This window comes from Mandrillus leucophaeus, unplaced genomic scaffold (genome assembly GCF_000951045.1).
Source record: "Mandrillus leucophaeus isolate KB7577 unplaced genomic scaffold, Mleu.le_1.0 Scaffold29, whole genome shotgun sequence".
Classification (NCBI taxonomy): Eukaryota; Metazoa; Chordata; class Mammalia; order Primates; family Cercopithecidae; genus Mandrillus; species Mandrillus leucophaeus.
In genome coordinates, this window is record NW_012103031.1 from 862,597 (window position 1) to 875,704 (window position 13,108).

The 13,108-nt window shown below is 46.7% G+C and overlaps 2 protein-coding genes across 5 annotated transcripts in view; both read right to left on the reverse strand.

Moving 5' to 3' along the window:
* The window catches only part of PVRIG (poliovirus receptor related immunoglobulin domain containing), a 57,915-nt gene that overhangs the window by 25,234 nt on the left and 19,573 nt on the right, over positions 1-13,108 (reverse strand). The gene's annotated exons all lie outside the window — the stretch shown is intronic.
* Positions 1-13,108, reverse strand: part of STAG3 (stromal antigen 3) — a 52,530-nt gene that overhangs the window by 15,097 nt on the left and 24,325 nt on the right. For all 4 annotated transcript variants that reach the window (XM_011985696.1, XM_011985697.1, XM_011985695.1 and 1 more), the window contains 21 exons: positions 11,812-11,885; positions 9,496-9,619; positions 8,904-9,002; positions 8,614-8,693; positions 8,197-8,304; positions 7,830-7,944; positions 7,415-7,520; positions 7,138-7,241; positions 6,465-6,557; positions 6,251-6,340; positions 5,822-6,022; positions 5,631-5,701; positions 5,440-5,527; positions 4,926-5,006; positions 4,751-4,843; positions 4,444-4,612; positions 4,194-4,330; positions 2,953-3,054; positions 2,292-2,440; positions 1,947-2,075; positions 1,696-1,853 (listed from right to left, as the gene is read on the reverse strand). In XM_011985696.1, coding sequence (XP_011841086.1) covers positions 1,696-1,853; positions 1,947-2,075; positions 2,292-2,440; positions 2,953-3,054; positions 4,194-4,330; positions 4,444-4,612; positions 4,751-4,843; positions 4,926-5,006; positions 5,440-5,527; positions 5,631-5,701; positions 5,822-6,022; positions 6,251-6,340; positions 6,465-6,557; positions 7,138-7,241; positions 7,415-7,520; positions 7,830-7,944; positions 8,197-8,304; positions 8,614-8,693; positions 8,904-9,002; positions 9,496-9,619; positions 11,812-11,885 — 2,371 coding nt within the window. The remainder of the gene's footprint in view (positions 1-1,695; positions 1,854-1,946; positions 2,076-2,291; positions 2,441-2,952; positions 3,055-4,193; positions 4,331-4,443; positions 4,613-4,750; positions 4,844-4,925; positions 5,007-5,439; positions 5,528-5,630; positions 5,702-5,821; positions 6,023-6,250; positions 6,341-6,464; positions 6,558-7,137; positions 7,242-7,414; positions 7,521-7,829; positions 7,945-8,196; positions 8,305-8,613; positions 8,694-8,903; positions 9,003-9,495; positions 9,620-11,811; positions 11,886-13,108) is intronic.

Consider the following 13,108-nt stretch of genomic DNA (forward strand, 5'->3'; position numbering starts at 1 on the left):
TCAATCAACTGACAAGTGGGTAAGTAGAATGTGGCATATCCACACAATGGCATATTGTTTTGGTCATAAAAAGGTATGAGATACTTACATATGTCAAAGTATGGATGAACCTTGAAAACACTGTGCTAAGTGAAAGCAGCTGGACATAAAAGGCCACATATTATATGATTCAATTTATATGAAAGGTCCGGAATAGGCAAATCAAGATAGGAATTATATTAGTGATACTAACCTAAGGCTGGGAAGATGGGCAGAGACTGCGAATGGGTATGTGGTTTCTTTTGGAATGATGAAAATGTTCTAAAATTAGATAGAGGTGATGGTTGTACAATTCAGTGAATATGCTAAGCGTACACTTTAAAAGTGTGATTTTTGGCTGGGTGCGGTGACTCACCAGCACTTTGGGAGCACTTTGGGAGGCTGAGGCAGGCAGATCACAAGGTCAGGAGTTTGAGGCCAGCCAGGCCAACATGGTGAAACCCTGTCTCTACTAGAAATACAAAAATTGGCCAGGCGTCGTGGTGGGAGCCTATAGTCCCAGCTACTCAGGAGGCTGAGGCAGGATAATCGCTTGAACCTGGGAGGCGGATGTTGCAGTGAGTCGAGATCACGCCTCTGCACTCCAGCCTGGGTGACAGAGCAAGACTCCGTCTCAAAAAAAAAAAAAAAAAAAAAAAAAAGACACATATAATAAAACCAACACAATAAAAATTAGAAATTATCTGGTGAATAAGTGTAGAATGCGACATCAAACAATTTGATAGTATATATTTTTCTCCAGCACAATTACAATATTTATTTTTAAAGGCTGTGTGTTAATAGTTTTAAAAGGAGACTTTAAAATAGAAACAAAAATATAAAAAGTACACACACATTAAAAGAGGATTTAAGTCAATGGTTAGATGTACCAAATTCTCAACTAAGAAATATAAACTCAATTTAAATTTGTTAGAAATTTTACTTGGTTCATCATAGTATATGTTAAGTTCAGAAAAGAAAAAGAAATAATTTTTTTTTCTGAAGCTTGCATAGCATAGATGCCCAAAGTCTTCAAGTTGTAAAAAATTGGAAAACAATAAACCAATTAATTAATATGTCAGAAAAATGCCAAGCATTAACAAACGTAAACCAGAAACACATTAAAACAATAATGACAAGGAGCAATTTTTTCTCCTCACCAATGCAAAATAGATTAATATTTGGCTAAGAAAATATACAAAATTTACATATCTATCTAATTTTAATAAAAATTTAACAGCCATTCATAACAAAATAAAATTAATCAAATATGAATAAATAGTTCTGTAATGAAATTAAATTATTAGAAAATATGATAATGTGTATGAACAGACAGGTAAATGGGGAAAAATGGTACATCCAGAAATGCACCTAAATAGCTGTAGGAATTTAGTATATGGTAAAGGTCAGGAGGTAGATTGTTATAAATCGAGAATAGTTTTCTGATAAAACATGCAAACACGACAAAGTGCTGGGATTACAGGCATGAGCCACCACGCTGGGCCCTCTATTTGATTTTTGATGCAGGATTTCAGTTGACTAAACCTTGAAAGAAATTAATACCCTGAATGACGTAGATGCTCAATGAAATATTTGACAAAATAAGTTTGAAGGCAGCGAAAAACCACCTCCACTTATCCACGCTGGGCAGCCCCATACCCACACACAGCACCCTACCTTCAACACGCCTCCTTTTGGAGCTGGGGAGGACCTGAGGGCTGGTCTCTGCTGTGTTCTCCACAGGGCTGAGGGAGTGGCAGTAGGTGGTGACTGGGCCCCAGGGACGGCCAGGTGCCTGGGAGACTTGCTGCAGGCACTTTTCTAGGTAGGACAGTCTAAGAAAGAGGTGGAACCAAAAGGCTGAAGGGGCTACTGGGCCCTCAGCAGGCCCTTCCCTAATCCACATCTCTATCCACCCACCAACTTACAAAAGCTGTTTGTCCTGATGGATGAGTCGGGGGGAAAACTCTGAAAGGAGCTCCAGGAATGCCAGATTTGGAGGCTGATCAGAGGAGCCAGCTGGAGGAAGCTCAGACAAGGAGAACTTGATGCCTTCCCTTGGTTGGGCAGAATTCTTTTAGGAAGAAAGTCTCTTCCCACTTCCCTCCCAGGGCTGAGATATCCTGTGCCAGTGCACCCTCCCTCTGTCCCCAGCCTGTCTCCAAAGGCATACCCACCACTAACCTGACTGCTATTCCTTGACACACACACCCTCCCTCCAAGACCTTGTTCCCAGCCCTCCATGAACACGGCCTCCAACCAATACTTCCTACTTGTGTAGCATGACCACAAGGTCACGGTTCTGCAGCTGCTGGGGTCCAAAACTCAAGGCAAACCTCCGGGCCAGGTCCCTCATCTCGATGAAGGCGGGAAGCTCATTCAGGCCCTGGGGCCCATGGTCCTGCAGCAGTTCTGTGTACAGCTGTGTCCAGGAGACATGGTGCATGTGGGAAAGGGAAGAACATGGCGGAAACAGAGAAGTCCAGCATTCTCTTTTCTACTCAGAAATTCCAAAGGCCTTGGGACACCATCTACTACTTTTACTCTTTCTTTCCTTCTAAGGAACTCCCCTGATACTAACCCCTGCAGCAGACAATGCCCATCACCTCTACTCTGTAACATTAAATAAAAATGTCTATAAGTAACTGAAGGAGGCTGAAAGAGAACAGACTGAAAAATAATTAGGAATTCCCTATCACTTCCTTGTTGGTGTTCCAACGTTCTGATAAGTTACTTTTGATGGGGTTGCCCAGTCAGTTAAAAAAAAAAAAAAAAAACTTTCCAAGTATTTGAATGAAGGAACCTATCATGTAAAGAGAAGAGTCAAAACAAGAAAAGTTACTGCTCTGAAGGATCTTACATTTTGAGTGGCTGAGGGTAGACAGAGACTTGGGGACAACAGAGAGGGCATGCCCTCAAGGCAGAAGAGCGTACCTGCTTGAGGCTCAGCAGCAGGATTCGGGAACAATGACTTCGGTCAATCTGCCTTGCTCTAGTTAATGTTTCCTTGATAATGTCACCATAGTCATTGTAGAACTGAGGGGAAAGAGTGGGGAAAGTAATGTCTGACCAGTGGAAAAGACCATTTTGTTTCTTCCTTCACATCACTAATCATGCCTCCCTCCCAAACTGCCTTAGGTAGGAAACACAAACTGAAGCATAAAATAATTCAGACTAGACTTCATCTCTAATCAACAGGTGCAAAGCCTAAAATAAATCAGAGTTTTGGTAAACAAATAATGAAACAGGCTGGGTGCGGTGGCTCATGCCTATAATTCCAGCACTTTGGGAGGCCGAGGTGGGCCGATCACAAGGTCAGGAGATCGGGACCACCCTGGCCAACATGGTGAAACCCTGTCTTTACTAAAACTATAAAAATTAGCTGGGCATGACAGCACGTGCCTATAAAACTATAAAAACTAGCTGGGCATGACAGCACGTGCCTGTAATCCCAGCTACTTGGGAGGCTGGGGCAGGAGAATTGCTTGAACTCCGAGAGGTGGCGGTTACAGTGAGCCGAGATACTGCCATTGCACTCTAGCCTGGCGACAGAGCTAGATTCCATCTCAAAAATAAATAAATAAATAAATAAAAAAGAAACAAACACTGGCCCAAGCCCAATTCTTGGAGAAGTAAGCCTGAGAGTGCCCTCTCACACAGCACTGACACCTTCACTATTTGTCTCTCTCCAACTACAACGGAAGCTCCACCAAATAGTAACTTGTGTGTTTTGTTCACTGTTGTGGCCTTAGTTCCTGGAATGGTGCTTGGTACACAGCAGGTGCTCAATAAGCATAAATCAATACTGGTGGGTTGAGGAAACTGGGGCACCTATCTAGGTATCCTGTAAGGATTGATCCCTGTTTTATTCTTTTTTCCTTCTTATGTTACCCCATTCCATAGACAGGGGTCAGAGAAAAATAAATATTTCTTGACAGGAAGAATAAGCTATTTCCCCTCCACTGAATTTCTTCACAGCTTTTTCTCCATAATTATTTACTATTAAGTCTCTTTTCTTTGTCCTCTTATTCTGAACTCCCAGTGCCTTTCCCTCCTACTTCTCCTTTAAGCTTGATACCATTGGATATCCCCCACCTGTAGTGCTATCATGTTTGAAGTCATAGCTGTGCTCAACTTGCTCCCTTCTCTTTTATTTCTGTAGGGCCTTGCTGTACCTTGTTGTAGTGTTTGAAAACATCTGAGGCTGCATCCATCTCCAGCACCCCATAAAGCAACAACTTGCAGAACCCAGCCAGGAGGCGGCGCCGCTGGTGTAGCCGCTCTATCTGTAAATGATCCTCCTGGGAATCACCTGGCTCACATGGAAGGCAGAAGGGAATCACAGACTTAGGCTTCCTGCCCTATATTCCTGAGCCCCACCCAAGCCCCAGCCCTTACTGAGCCCCAGGTATAGAGTCACTGCACCACTGCCCAGGTCTCCCAGCTGGTTGAAGACGTGGTCCATGAGGAAGCTGGCTAGCTCAGACTGGAGAGTAGCTTCAGGAAAAAAGACAAGTGGCCTAAGGAAATCACGGCCCCCGACAATCATCTGAGGGCTAAAGATGAGAAGTAGATCACTTAATAAGACAAAAGCCTGTAGGGGGAAAAGAAAGGATGTTTAAAAGGACAGAATGTTTCCCAAGGTAGAAATGACACTTGTCAATTTCTCCTTGGAATGGGGGATGCGGGCAGGGATACTCGCCTTGTTGCTCCCACTTGAGTCAGTGCTCACCTGCTCCTGGATCTCAGTATCCACATCTGAGAGACAACTCTGGCAGAGTTCACAGAAGGCCACCATTCTGTCCCTCAAACTCGACAGCTGCTTCTGTGGGCACAGTGGCTTGAAAGGGAAGAATGAAGACACAGACTCCTCTGTTCCCACTCCCCCATCTAAGACCCACACTCACCTGGGAAGCATCTGATTTAGAAATGTGGGTTAGTGTCCAGAGAATGGAAAAATAGACAAGAGTCAAGGCTGGCAGGATAACCTGTAACAACAAAGTGTTTGAAGAACGAGGTTTGGGTCAGGAGAGGAAGAGACAGATAGGCAGACACACACCAATGAAGAGGAGAGAAAATGAGTAAGAGGAGAGCCAATTCCTTTTCCAGTGGAAAATGAATGATATTATGGACACTCTTCAGAGGCTTCTATACGAAGTAGAAATGTCACCGCTCCCTAATTTACTCTGCGTCTCCTAGAATCCCTCAATAGTATCCTTGGCTTCCAGGAAATCCAAGATGACACTGGAAGTAGAGTCTACCTCCTAAGAGAGGAATGTAAGAGGTGACCCCCCCGACCTGATCTTCCTCGCTATGTCTACTCTACACCTTGAGACTTGATGTACCTGGTGGCCACCTAGAACATAGGTCCTTAAAATCTAGCCCCCCAGCCCCCAACCCATCTCTAGCCTGTCCACTCACCTGGTGAGGAACCTCTCCTGTGTCCACAGCCTTCTGCAGGAGTTGACAACATGGCTCATAGAGCTCCCAGCGAGTCAGGTCATGAGCGCTTTGTGAAAGAAAGGGGAACGTTATACTGGAAAGGAACAGAGGGAACCAACTCCACAGACACCAGTAAAAACGGGATGGGAAAGAGGAGGAAAGCCACTCACTTGTAGAAGGCAGAGAGGCGTTTCAGAGTGGCTGCCAGATTATATACCTCATCCTCATCTAGGAAGGATGACTGAGGAGGAAAGAAGATCCACAGTAGCATTTCCCCCAGAACTCATCAGTCCACGTCCCCTGTCTTGCAGCCCCTCCCACCCTTGTTTGGGGTGTCCCATTGTCCAGTCCCAGCTTCTACCTGCAGCAGCTCTTCAAGCTCCTGCTGGAAGCGGTCAGTCAGCAGATCCACTAGTTGGCTGCGGGCAAAGTCGGCCCGGCTGAAGAAAGTGAATTCGGGATTACAGAGCAGGTAGAGGGCATGGGCCCCAGCCTCGAGTACCGCTGGCTCTGCATGCTTCACCACCACCTCCTGGAGTTGCTGCAGGAACAGCTCCAGGTGCTGAGAAGAAAAGGCAGAAGATGGTGTGCTGTGGGGGTGGGAGGAGGGCACTCTTCTGGAGGGAAGTGGAACAGGGTTAAAAACATTAAACTTCAAGGACAAGATGCCTAAGAAAAGGCTTGCTGATTTTTCTGGAACCCAGGTTCTTGGAAAAAAAAAAGATACTGGCAATAGAACCCTTTGGCCCCAGCAGGCAAGAAGCAAGGTATAGGAAATCTATCTCCTTACCTTCTCCAAGCGCCCAGTGCAGTAGATGTGGAGGTCAAAGGAGCTGAGAAGCCGGAGCAGGGGAGTGACCTTCTCTGCATCAGCTGAGAACTGTGATGATTGACAGGGAGGCCTCCTTACAAGTTGACACATTGCTAATTCCTACTCCCACCCCCACAGAGGCCATTCCCTTTTACTTCTCATGGTGTGATGCTGAGTGGAGGGGCAGTGGTACCTTGGCCAGGAGCTGGGGCAGCAGGGGGATGAGGTGCTCAGTCAACTTCACCCTGTCATCAGCTTGGGTCTTGCGCTCCTTAGAGGTTAAGCCCTGGAATGAGAGTCACTTGGGGGTGGGGGAGGTGTAGAGAAACACTGGTGCAGGGGGTGTGTGCAGTCCTCCTCCCCGTGACCTTATCTGCCTGGAAGGAAAAGAAAACTCAGCAGCTCCCACGAGATTTCTTCTCTCTGGAAATGAAATTCCTTTTTTTTTTTTTTTGAGACAGTCTCGCTCCGTTGCCCAGGCTGGAGTGCAGTGGTACAATCTCAGCTCACTGCAATCTCCGCCTCACAGGTTCATGCCATTCTTCTGCCTCAGCCTCCTAAGTAGCTGGGACTACAGGTGCCCACTACCATGCCCGGCTAATTTTTTTGTTTTATTTTTAGTAGACACGGGGTTTCACCATGTTAGCCAGGATGGTCTTGATCTCCTGACCTCATGATCCGCCTTCCTCAGCCTCCCAAAGTGCTGGGATTATAGGCATGAGCCACCGCACCCAGCCCTTTTTTCTGGAAATGAAATTCTTTAAAGGGTAGAAGGAGCACCCTAACCCCGGCCTGAAGGGTAAGGATGCACAATGCCTGTCAGGATTGAGTATTACTGACCTACCCACTCCACCCTCATGCCATACCTTCCTCCCAGTGACCCGGCCCACAGGTGGGTGCCCCTCTGAAGCTTGCCGGGCACTGGATACAAGGATTTCTATCAGTGTGCTCTCCTGCACATCACCTAGGTCTGGAGTGCCAAGAGGATCAAAAACACAGAATCAAAGATTAGCCACCTTCTAACTCCAAGTTCCCCCTACCCCATGCCACCATTGCTGCTTTGTACAAGTCAGGCAAGCAATCTCTCCTGGTTTCACCCTAGGAAGTGGAAGGTCCCTGTCCCTGGCTCCATGTGGCACGCACTCTGGTCCTTCTCCAGCAGCAGGCTTGTCAGACTCTCCCAGTCCTTCAGCTGAGCCCCTGCACAGTCCCACAGGCTGTCTACTAAGTAAGCAGCGTGGTCGTGGAGCTGAGGAAGGAGGTGCATGGGGAGTTAGTGATGGCATATTAAAATATCCTAGGAAGTGGTCACTGATTAAATATCGCTCTCCTTCCTACAGTGTCCACCCCCTTCCTTTTCCATTTGTCTTTTTTTTTTTTTTTCCCCAGTAGAGACAGGGTCTCACTATGTCGCCCAGGCTGGTCTCAAACTCCTGGGCTTAAAGGATTCTGCCACCTCAGCCTCTCAAAGCGCTGGGCTTACAGGCGTGAGCCACCAAGCCCAGCCCACTTGTCGGTCCTATGCACAACAGCCAGACTTCATTTCTGTGTACGTCACCTCACTCTCCACAAAGAAGGACAGCAGAAGCTGGAAGAAAGTCCTCTGGGCGCCTGGGCTCTGGCGTCGCTCTCTTCCACCCATCGTTCTTATCTCGCACTCAGGGTAGAAGAGTCTGGTGGAAAGGACACAAGGAAAGGGCTCAGCACAGGAGGAAACAAGGAGTGTAACGATGACCACAGAGGGAGGAGATGGCCCAAGGAGATGATAAAGGAAAAGGAGGTGCAGAGCTAAGGAAAGCCCCAAGGAGCAGAGAGAGGAAAGGAGACTTCCATGGAGATGCAGAGGCCTTAGGTAGGGCAGCAGCAGATGGGGGAGAGAAACCGAGAGGGTGGTGTTAAAGAAACATAAAAGGGGCCCTACTCACTTCCAGTACAGAAATTCGCCTGCAGCAGAGGCCAGGCCTCGATGAGAGGCATACACAATGGGGTAGATGCTCTCGCAGTCTGCGTCTGTCAGCACCCCTTCCATGTTCCTGCCCACAGAAAAGCAGAAAGAGTGTGTGAATAGGGACATTGTCTTCTGGCACAACCAAGGCTAGAAACAAAAAGAGGCAAAAGCAACGAGGACATAACTCACAAAGAACTTCTAAATGGAGAGTGGAAGACAAAGGAGTAGGGGGAGTTAGAGAAGACAGAAATATTTCCCACTCGAGATACTGCAACTCAGGAATGACCTCAGTCAACCTGCACAGATGGAAGAGTCAGCTATGACAGGTGGAGGGAGAGGACCCTGGAAGGGGCAAAGGTCTGAGACACTGGCCTCCCCTCTTCCCAGGACTCACTTAAGGATAAGTATCAGTAATCTGACGGCCTCTACTGCCACATCGTACTCTTTGTCCATGACCATGGAAACCATCCGGTCCTGCAGAAAGGAGAAAGTCACTCAATATCTCATTATACAAATTCCAAACATTCTGCTCTCTTAGAATCAGAAATTCCTAAAGAGAGTGCCTACACAGTGGAAGATGCTGGGATAGCCAAGACATCTTAGAGCATGAGGAGTAGAAAGATACAAGGTGGGGAAACGGGAATCACAACAAAGAGCCAAGCCAAGGAGCGCCACACATTTCACCTTGAAGCGGCTGGTGAAGAGCTCCAGACGTGCGGTCAGGTCCCTGTTGCCATACAGCCCTTTCAGGGCCTTCAGGCACTTCAGGCGGACTTCTCGGTGCTGATGAGGAGGGAAAACCAGGAGAATGGAAACAAGACTAACCATACTCTACTTACCCCTACTGAGCCTCCAGACTCCCCTCTCCGATCCCTCATTCTAGCTTGGGTGTCTCCTATACTGAGGACTCTGAGATGTCAGAAACAATTAACAGTGTCTTCTTACTTAAAAAACAAAAGGATCACAGCAGTACTCATGAGAAGGATACTTTGGCTGCCCCTTAGCACTTGTATTACCATCCATCAATAACTCTCTTCCATGGGAAAGTCTCTCTCCCCATACCTCATGTTTTGAGTCATTTTATCTCCTCGATATGTCTCTCTCTACCTTATCCTACCCTCCCCAGTGCTAGGAGAGTTTCAAGGTTCAGTGCCTTGATGGGTTAATCATTGCTCACTAGGTAAAATATCTCAATGGCAGGCCCAGGAAAAGGTGAGGTGTCCTAGGACAAGAAAAAGATGAGGGAAATGGAAAAGGAAACTGACTCGAATCCCACCTTATCATGCAGAGTCCAACCAATATATTTTAAATAGCTGTCGGTGAGGAAAGAAGTGCTGTAGCTTTGCATCCAACACCCAATTTCCTCGATGCAGATAGCACGGATCTCAGGAAGGACATCCCTAGGCACAGACAGATAAGTTGACTCTTATAGTCACCCTCTCTTCAAACTCACTTTCCATCCTACCAGATAACTCCCTCTCATGGAAGAATTTATTTTCTTGAAATACCATCCACCCCAGGCCTTTCATTTCTTCCTCCCGCTGTAAATACTCACTCTCTCTCTCTCTCTCTCTCTCTCTCTCTCTCTCTCTCTATATATATATATATATATATATAGCAAAATACATGTAAATATTTTTTCTTTTTTTTTTAAAGGGATGGGGTCTCTTGCTATGTTGCCCAAGCTGGCCTGGAACCCCTGGGTTCAAGTTATCTTCCCACTTTGGCCTCTCAAGTGGCTAGGACTACAAAAATGTGCCGTAACCAGTTAGTAAATATTTTCTGTTACCAAACCATAAAACAGTTAAACACCAGCCTTGTAAAGCCTAATTCTCCACTCTACCTGTTGCCCAGGCACAATCTCGGCTCACTGCAACCACTACCTCTCTGGTTCAAGTGATTCTCCTGCCTCCGCCTCCCTAGTAGCTGGGATTACAGGTGCACCACCACGCCCAGCTACCTTTTTGTATTTTTAGTAGAGATAGGGTTTCACTATGTTGGCCAGGCTGGTCTCAAACTCCTGACCTCAAATGATCTGCCCGTCTTGGCCTCCCAAAATGCTGGGGTTAAAGGTGTGAGCCACTGCACCCGGCCTCCATACCTCTCTTAAAAACCAATTTTGAAAGTTCATTCAGGCAGGGCATGGTGGCCAAAAATTAGCCAAGCATGGTTGGGGGCACCTGTAGTCCCAGCTACTTGGGAGGCTGAGGCAGGAGAATCGCCTGAACCCAGGGGGTGGAGGTTGTGGTGAGCCGAGATCGCACCACTGCACTCCAGCCTGTGTGACAGAGTGAGACTCTGTCCCAGAAAAAAAAAGGGTTCATTCAGCTGTTGGCCGAAGTGTGGGAGTTTTTTTTTCTTTCTGAGACGGAGTCTCGCTCTGTTGCCCAGGATGGAGTGCAGTGGCGCCATCTCGGCTCACTGCAAGCTCCGTCTCCCAGGTTCATACCATTCTCCTGCCTCAGACTCCTGAGTAGCTGGGACTACAGATGCCCGCCACCAGGCCCGGCTAATTTTTTGTATTTTTAGTACAGACTGGGTTTCACCATGGTCTCCATCTCCTGACCTTGTGATCTGCCTGCCTCGGCCTCCCAAAGTGCTGGGATGACAGGCGTGAGCCACCATGCCCGGCCCTGAGTGTGTTTTAATTCCACATTAAGAAAAGGTTAAATCAGCTGAAAGGGTCTGGAAAGGCAGAAGTGAAACCTAGGTAAGAGTGACAAACATCTACAGATACCATATATATGGTGGGGGAGGGGGGAAGAGAGAGAGAGAGAGAGAGAGAGAGAGACAGACAGACAGACAGACAGATAGACGGAGTTTCACTCTTGTTGCCCAGGCTAGAGTACAATGGCATGATCTCGGCTCACCACAACCTCCACCTCCCGGATTCAAGCGATTCTCCTGCCTCAGTCTCCCAAATAGCTGGGATTACAGGGATGCGCCATCACATCTGGCTAATTTTGTATTTTCAGTAGAGATGGGGTTTCTCCATGTTGGTCAGGCTGGTTGTGAACTCCTGACCTCAGGTGATCTGCCTGCCTTGGCCTCCCAAAGTGCTGGGATTACAGGCATGAGCCACCGCGCCCAGCCTACAGATACTCTTTAACTTAACTTGATCAGGTCTTTAAAGAATATAAAACTCCCCTGCCCTTCGCACAGTGAGACAGCAGGCTGGACCAGGAGAAGGCTCACCAGGCTGCACACATCCCTCAGAAAAGTCCCGCCTTTCTGTTCTCTGCTCTTATTCTCAAGTCTCCAACCCCAGAAAGATGAGGAGTTGGGGCAGATCTGGGGCAAAACTGGAGCAGTTTTATACTCAGCAATGCTTTACTTTCTTATTTTATACAGTTTTATACTCAGCAATGCTTTACTTTCTTATTTTCTCCCAGAAGCACTTACAAGATCCTTTGTAGGTGGTGATAAACTAAACCTCACCAATTTGAAACTTTTGTTAAGAGTTTCTGCTCCAGCCGCATTAATTCTGGGACTAACCAAATAACTAAGGGTTGGAGGGGGAAAACCTTGTTAACTTCCTCAGATTCCATAACCAAAGGCCAGCTGCTTCAATAAGAGAATCCCATTAGCTCACCTGTACCGATGAACAAAGACACCCCTGAAGAGGGCATTCATCATCCCCTCAATCTCCTCTTGATGCTCTTGGAGCTGGAGGACAGGGAGAAACGAATTAATCTCATACCCTAACAAGCATAAGGCCCTGAAGTTAGAAAAAAAGTACAACTTCCACCTACTTCCTGTGTATCATAGGATAGTGTGAACCCCCGTAATCCTATGCTCTCTTTTAAACCTTCTAATTCTGGAAGAAGCTGTATAGTCAACTAATGCCTCAGAGGTTTGTGTGTAGTAAAAATAATATCCCCTCTGCATGTGGCTATTCTGACTATTCAGAAGCCCTAGCTGGTATTATACAGGCATATCTCACTTTATTGCGCTTTGCAAACATTGTTTACTAAAGGTGTGTGACAACCCTGCATTGGGTATACCTATCAGCGCCATTTGTCTAATAGCATATCCTCACTTTGTGTCCCTGTGGCACTTTTTGGTAATTCTCACAGTATTTTAAACTTTTTCATGATGGTACCTGTTATTGTTATCTGTGATCAGTAACCTTTAATGTTACTTTTTTTTTTTTTTTTAATGAGACAGTTTATTGAGACAGAGTCTCGCTGTGGCGCCCAGGCTGAAGTGCAGTGGTCTGACCTCGGCTCATGGCAGCCTCCACCTCCTGGACTCAAGAGATCCTCCTGCCTCGGCCTCCCGAGTAGCTGGGAGTTCAGATGCATGCCACCACACCCAGCTAGTTCAAAAAATTTTTTTTTGTAGAGACAGGGTCTCCCTATGTTTGCCCAGGCTGGTCTTGAACTCCTGGGCTCAAGAAATCCTTCCACCTCAGCCTCCCAAAGTACTGGGATTATAGGCATGGGCCATCGCACCCAGCCTGAGGTTACTACTGTAACTGTTTTGGGGTACCACGAACTGTGCCCATATAAGATGGCAAACTTAACAAATGTTGTCTGTGTTCTGAATACTCTACCAACAAGAGTTTCCCTGTCTCTCTCTCCTCAGGTCTCCCTATTCATTCCTTGAGACACAAAAATATTGTAATTAGGTCAATTAATAACCCTCTTAAGTGTCCAAAAGAAAGGAAGAGTCACATGTTTCTCACTTTAAATCAAAAGCTAGAAATGATTAAGCTTAGAGGCCAGGAGCAGTGGCTCACACCTATAATCCCAGCACTATGGGTGGGATGGTGAGGTGGCTGAGGTGGGCAAATCACTTGAGGTCAGTTCAAGACCAGCCTGACCAACATGGCAAAACCCTGTCTCTACTAAGAATAGAAAATTATCCAGGCACGGTGGCAGGTGCCT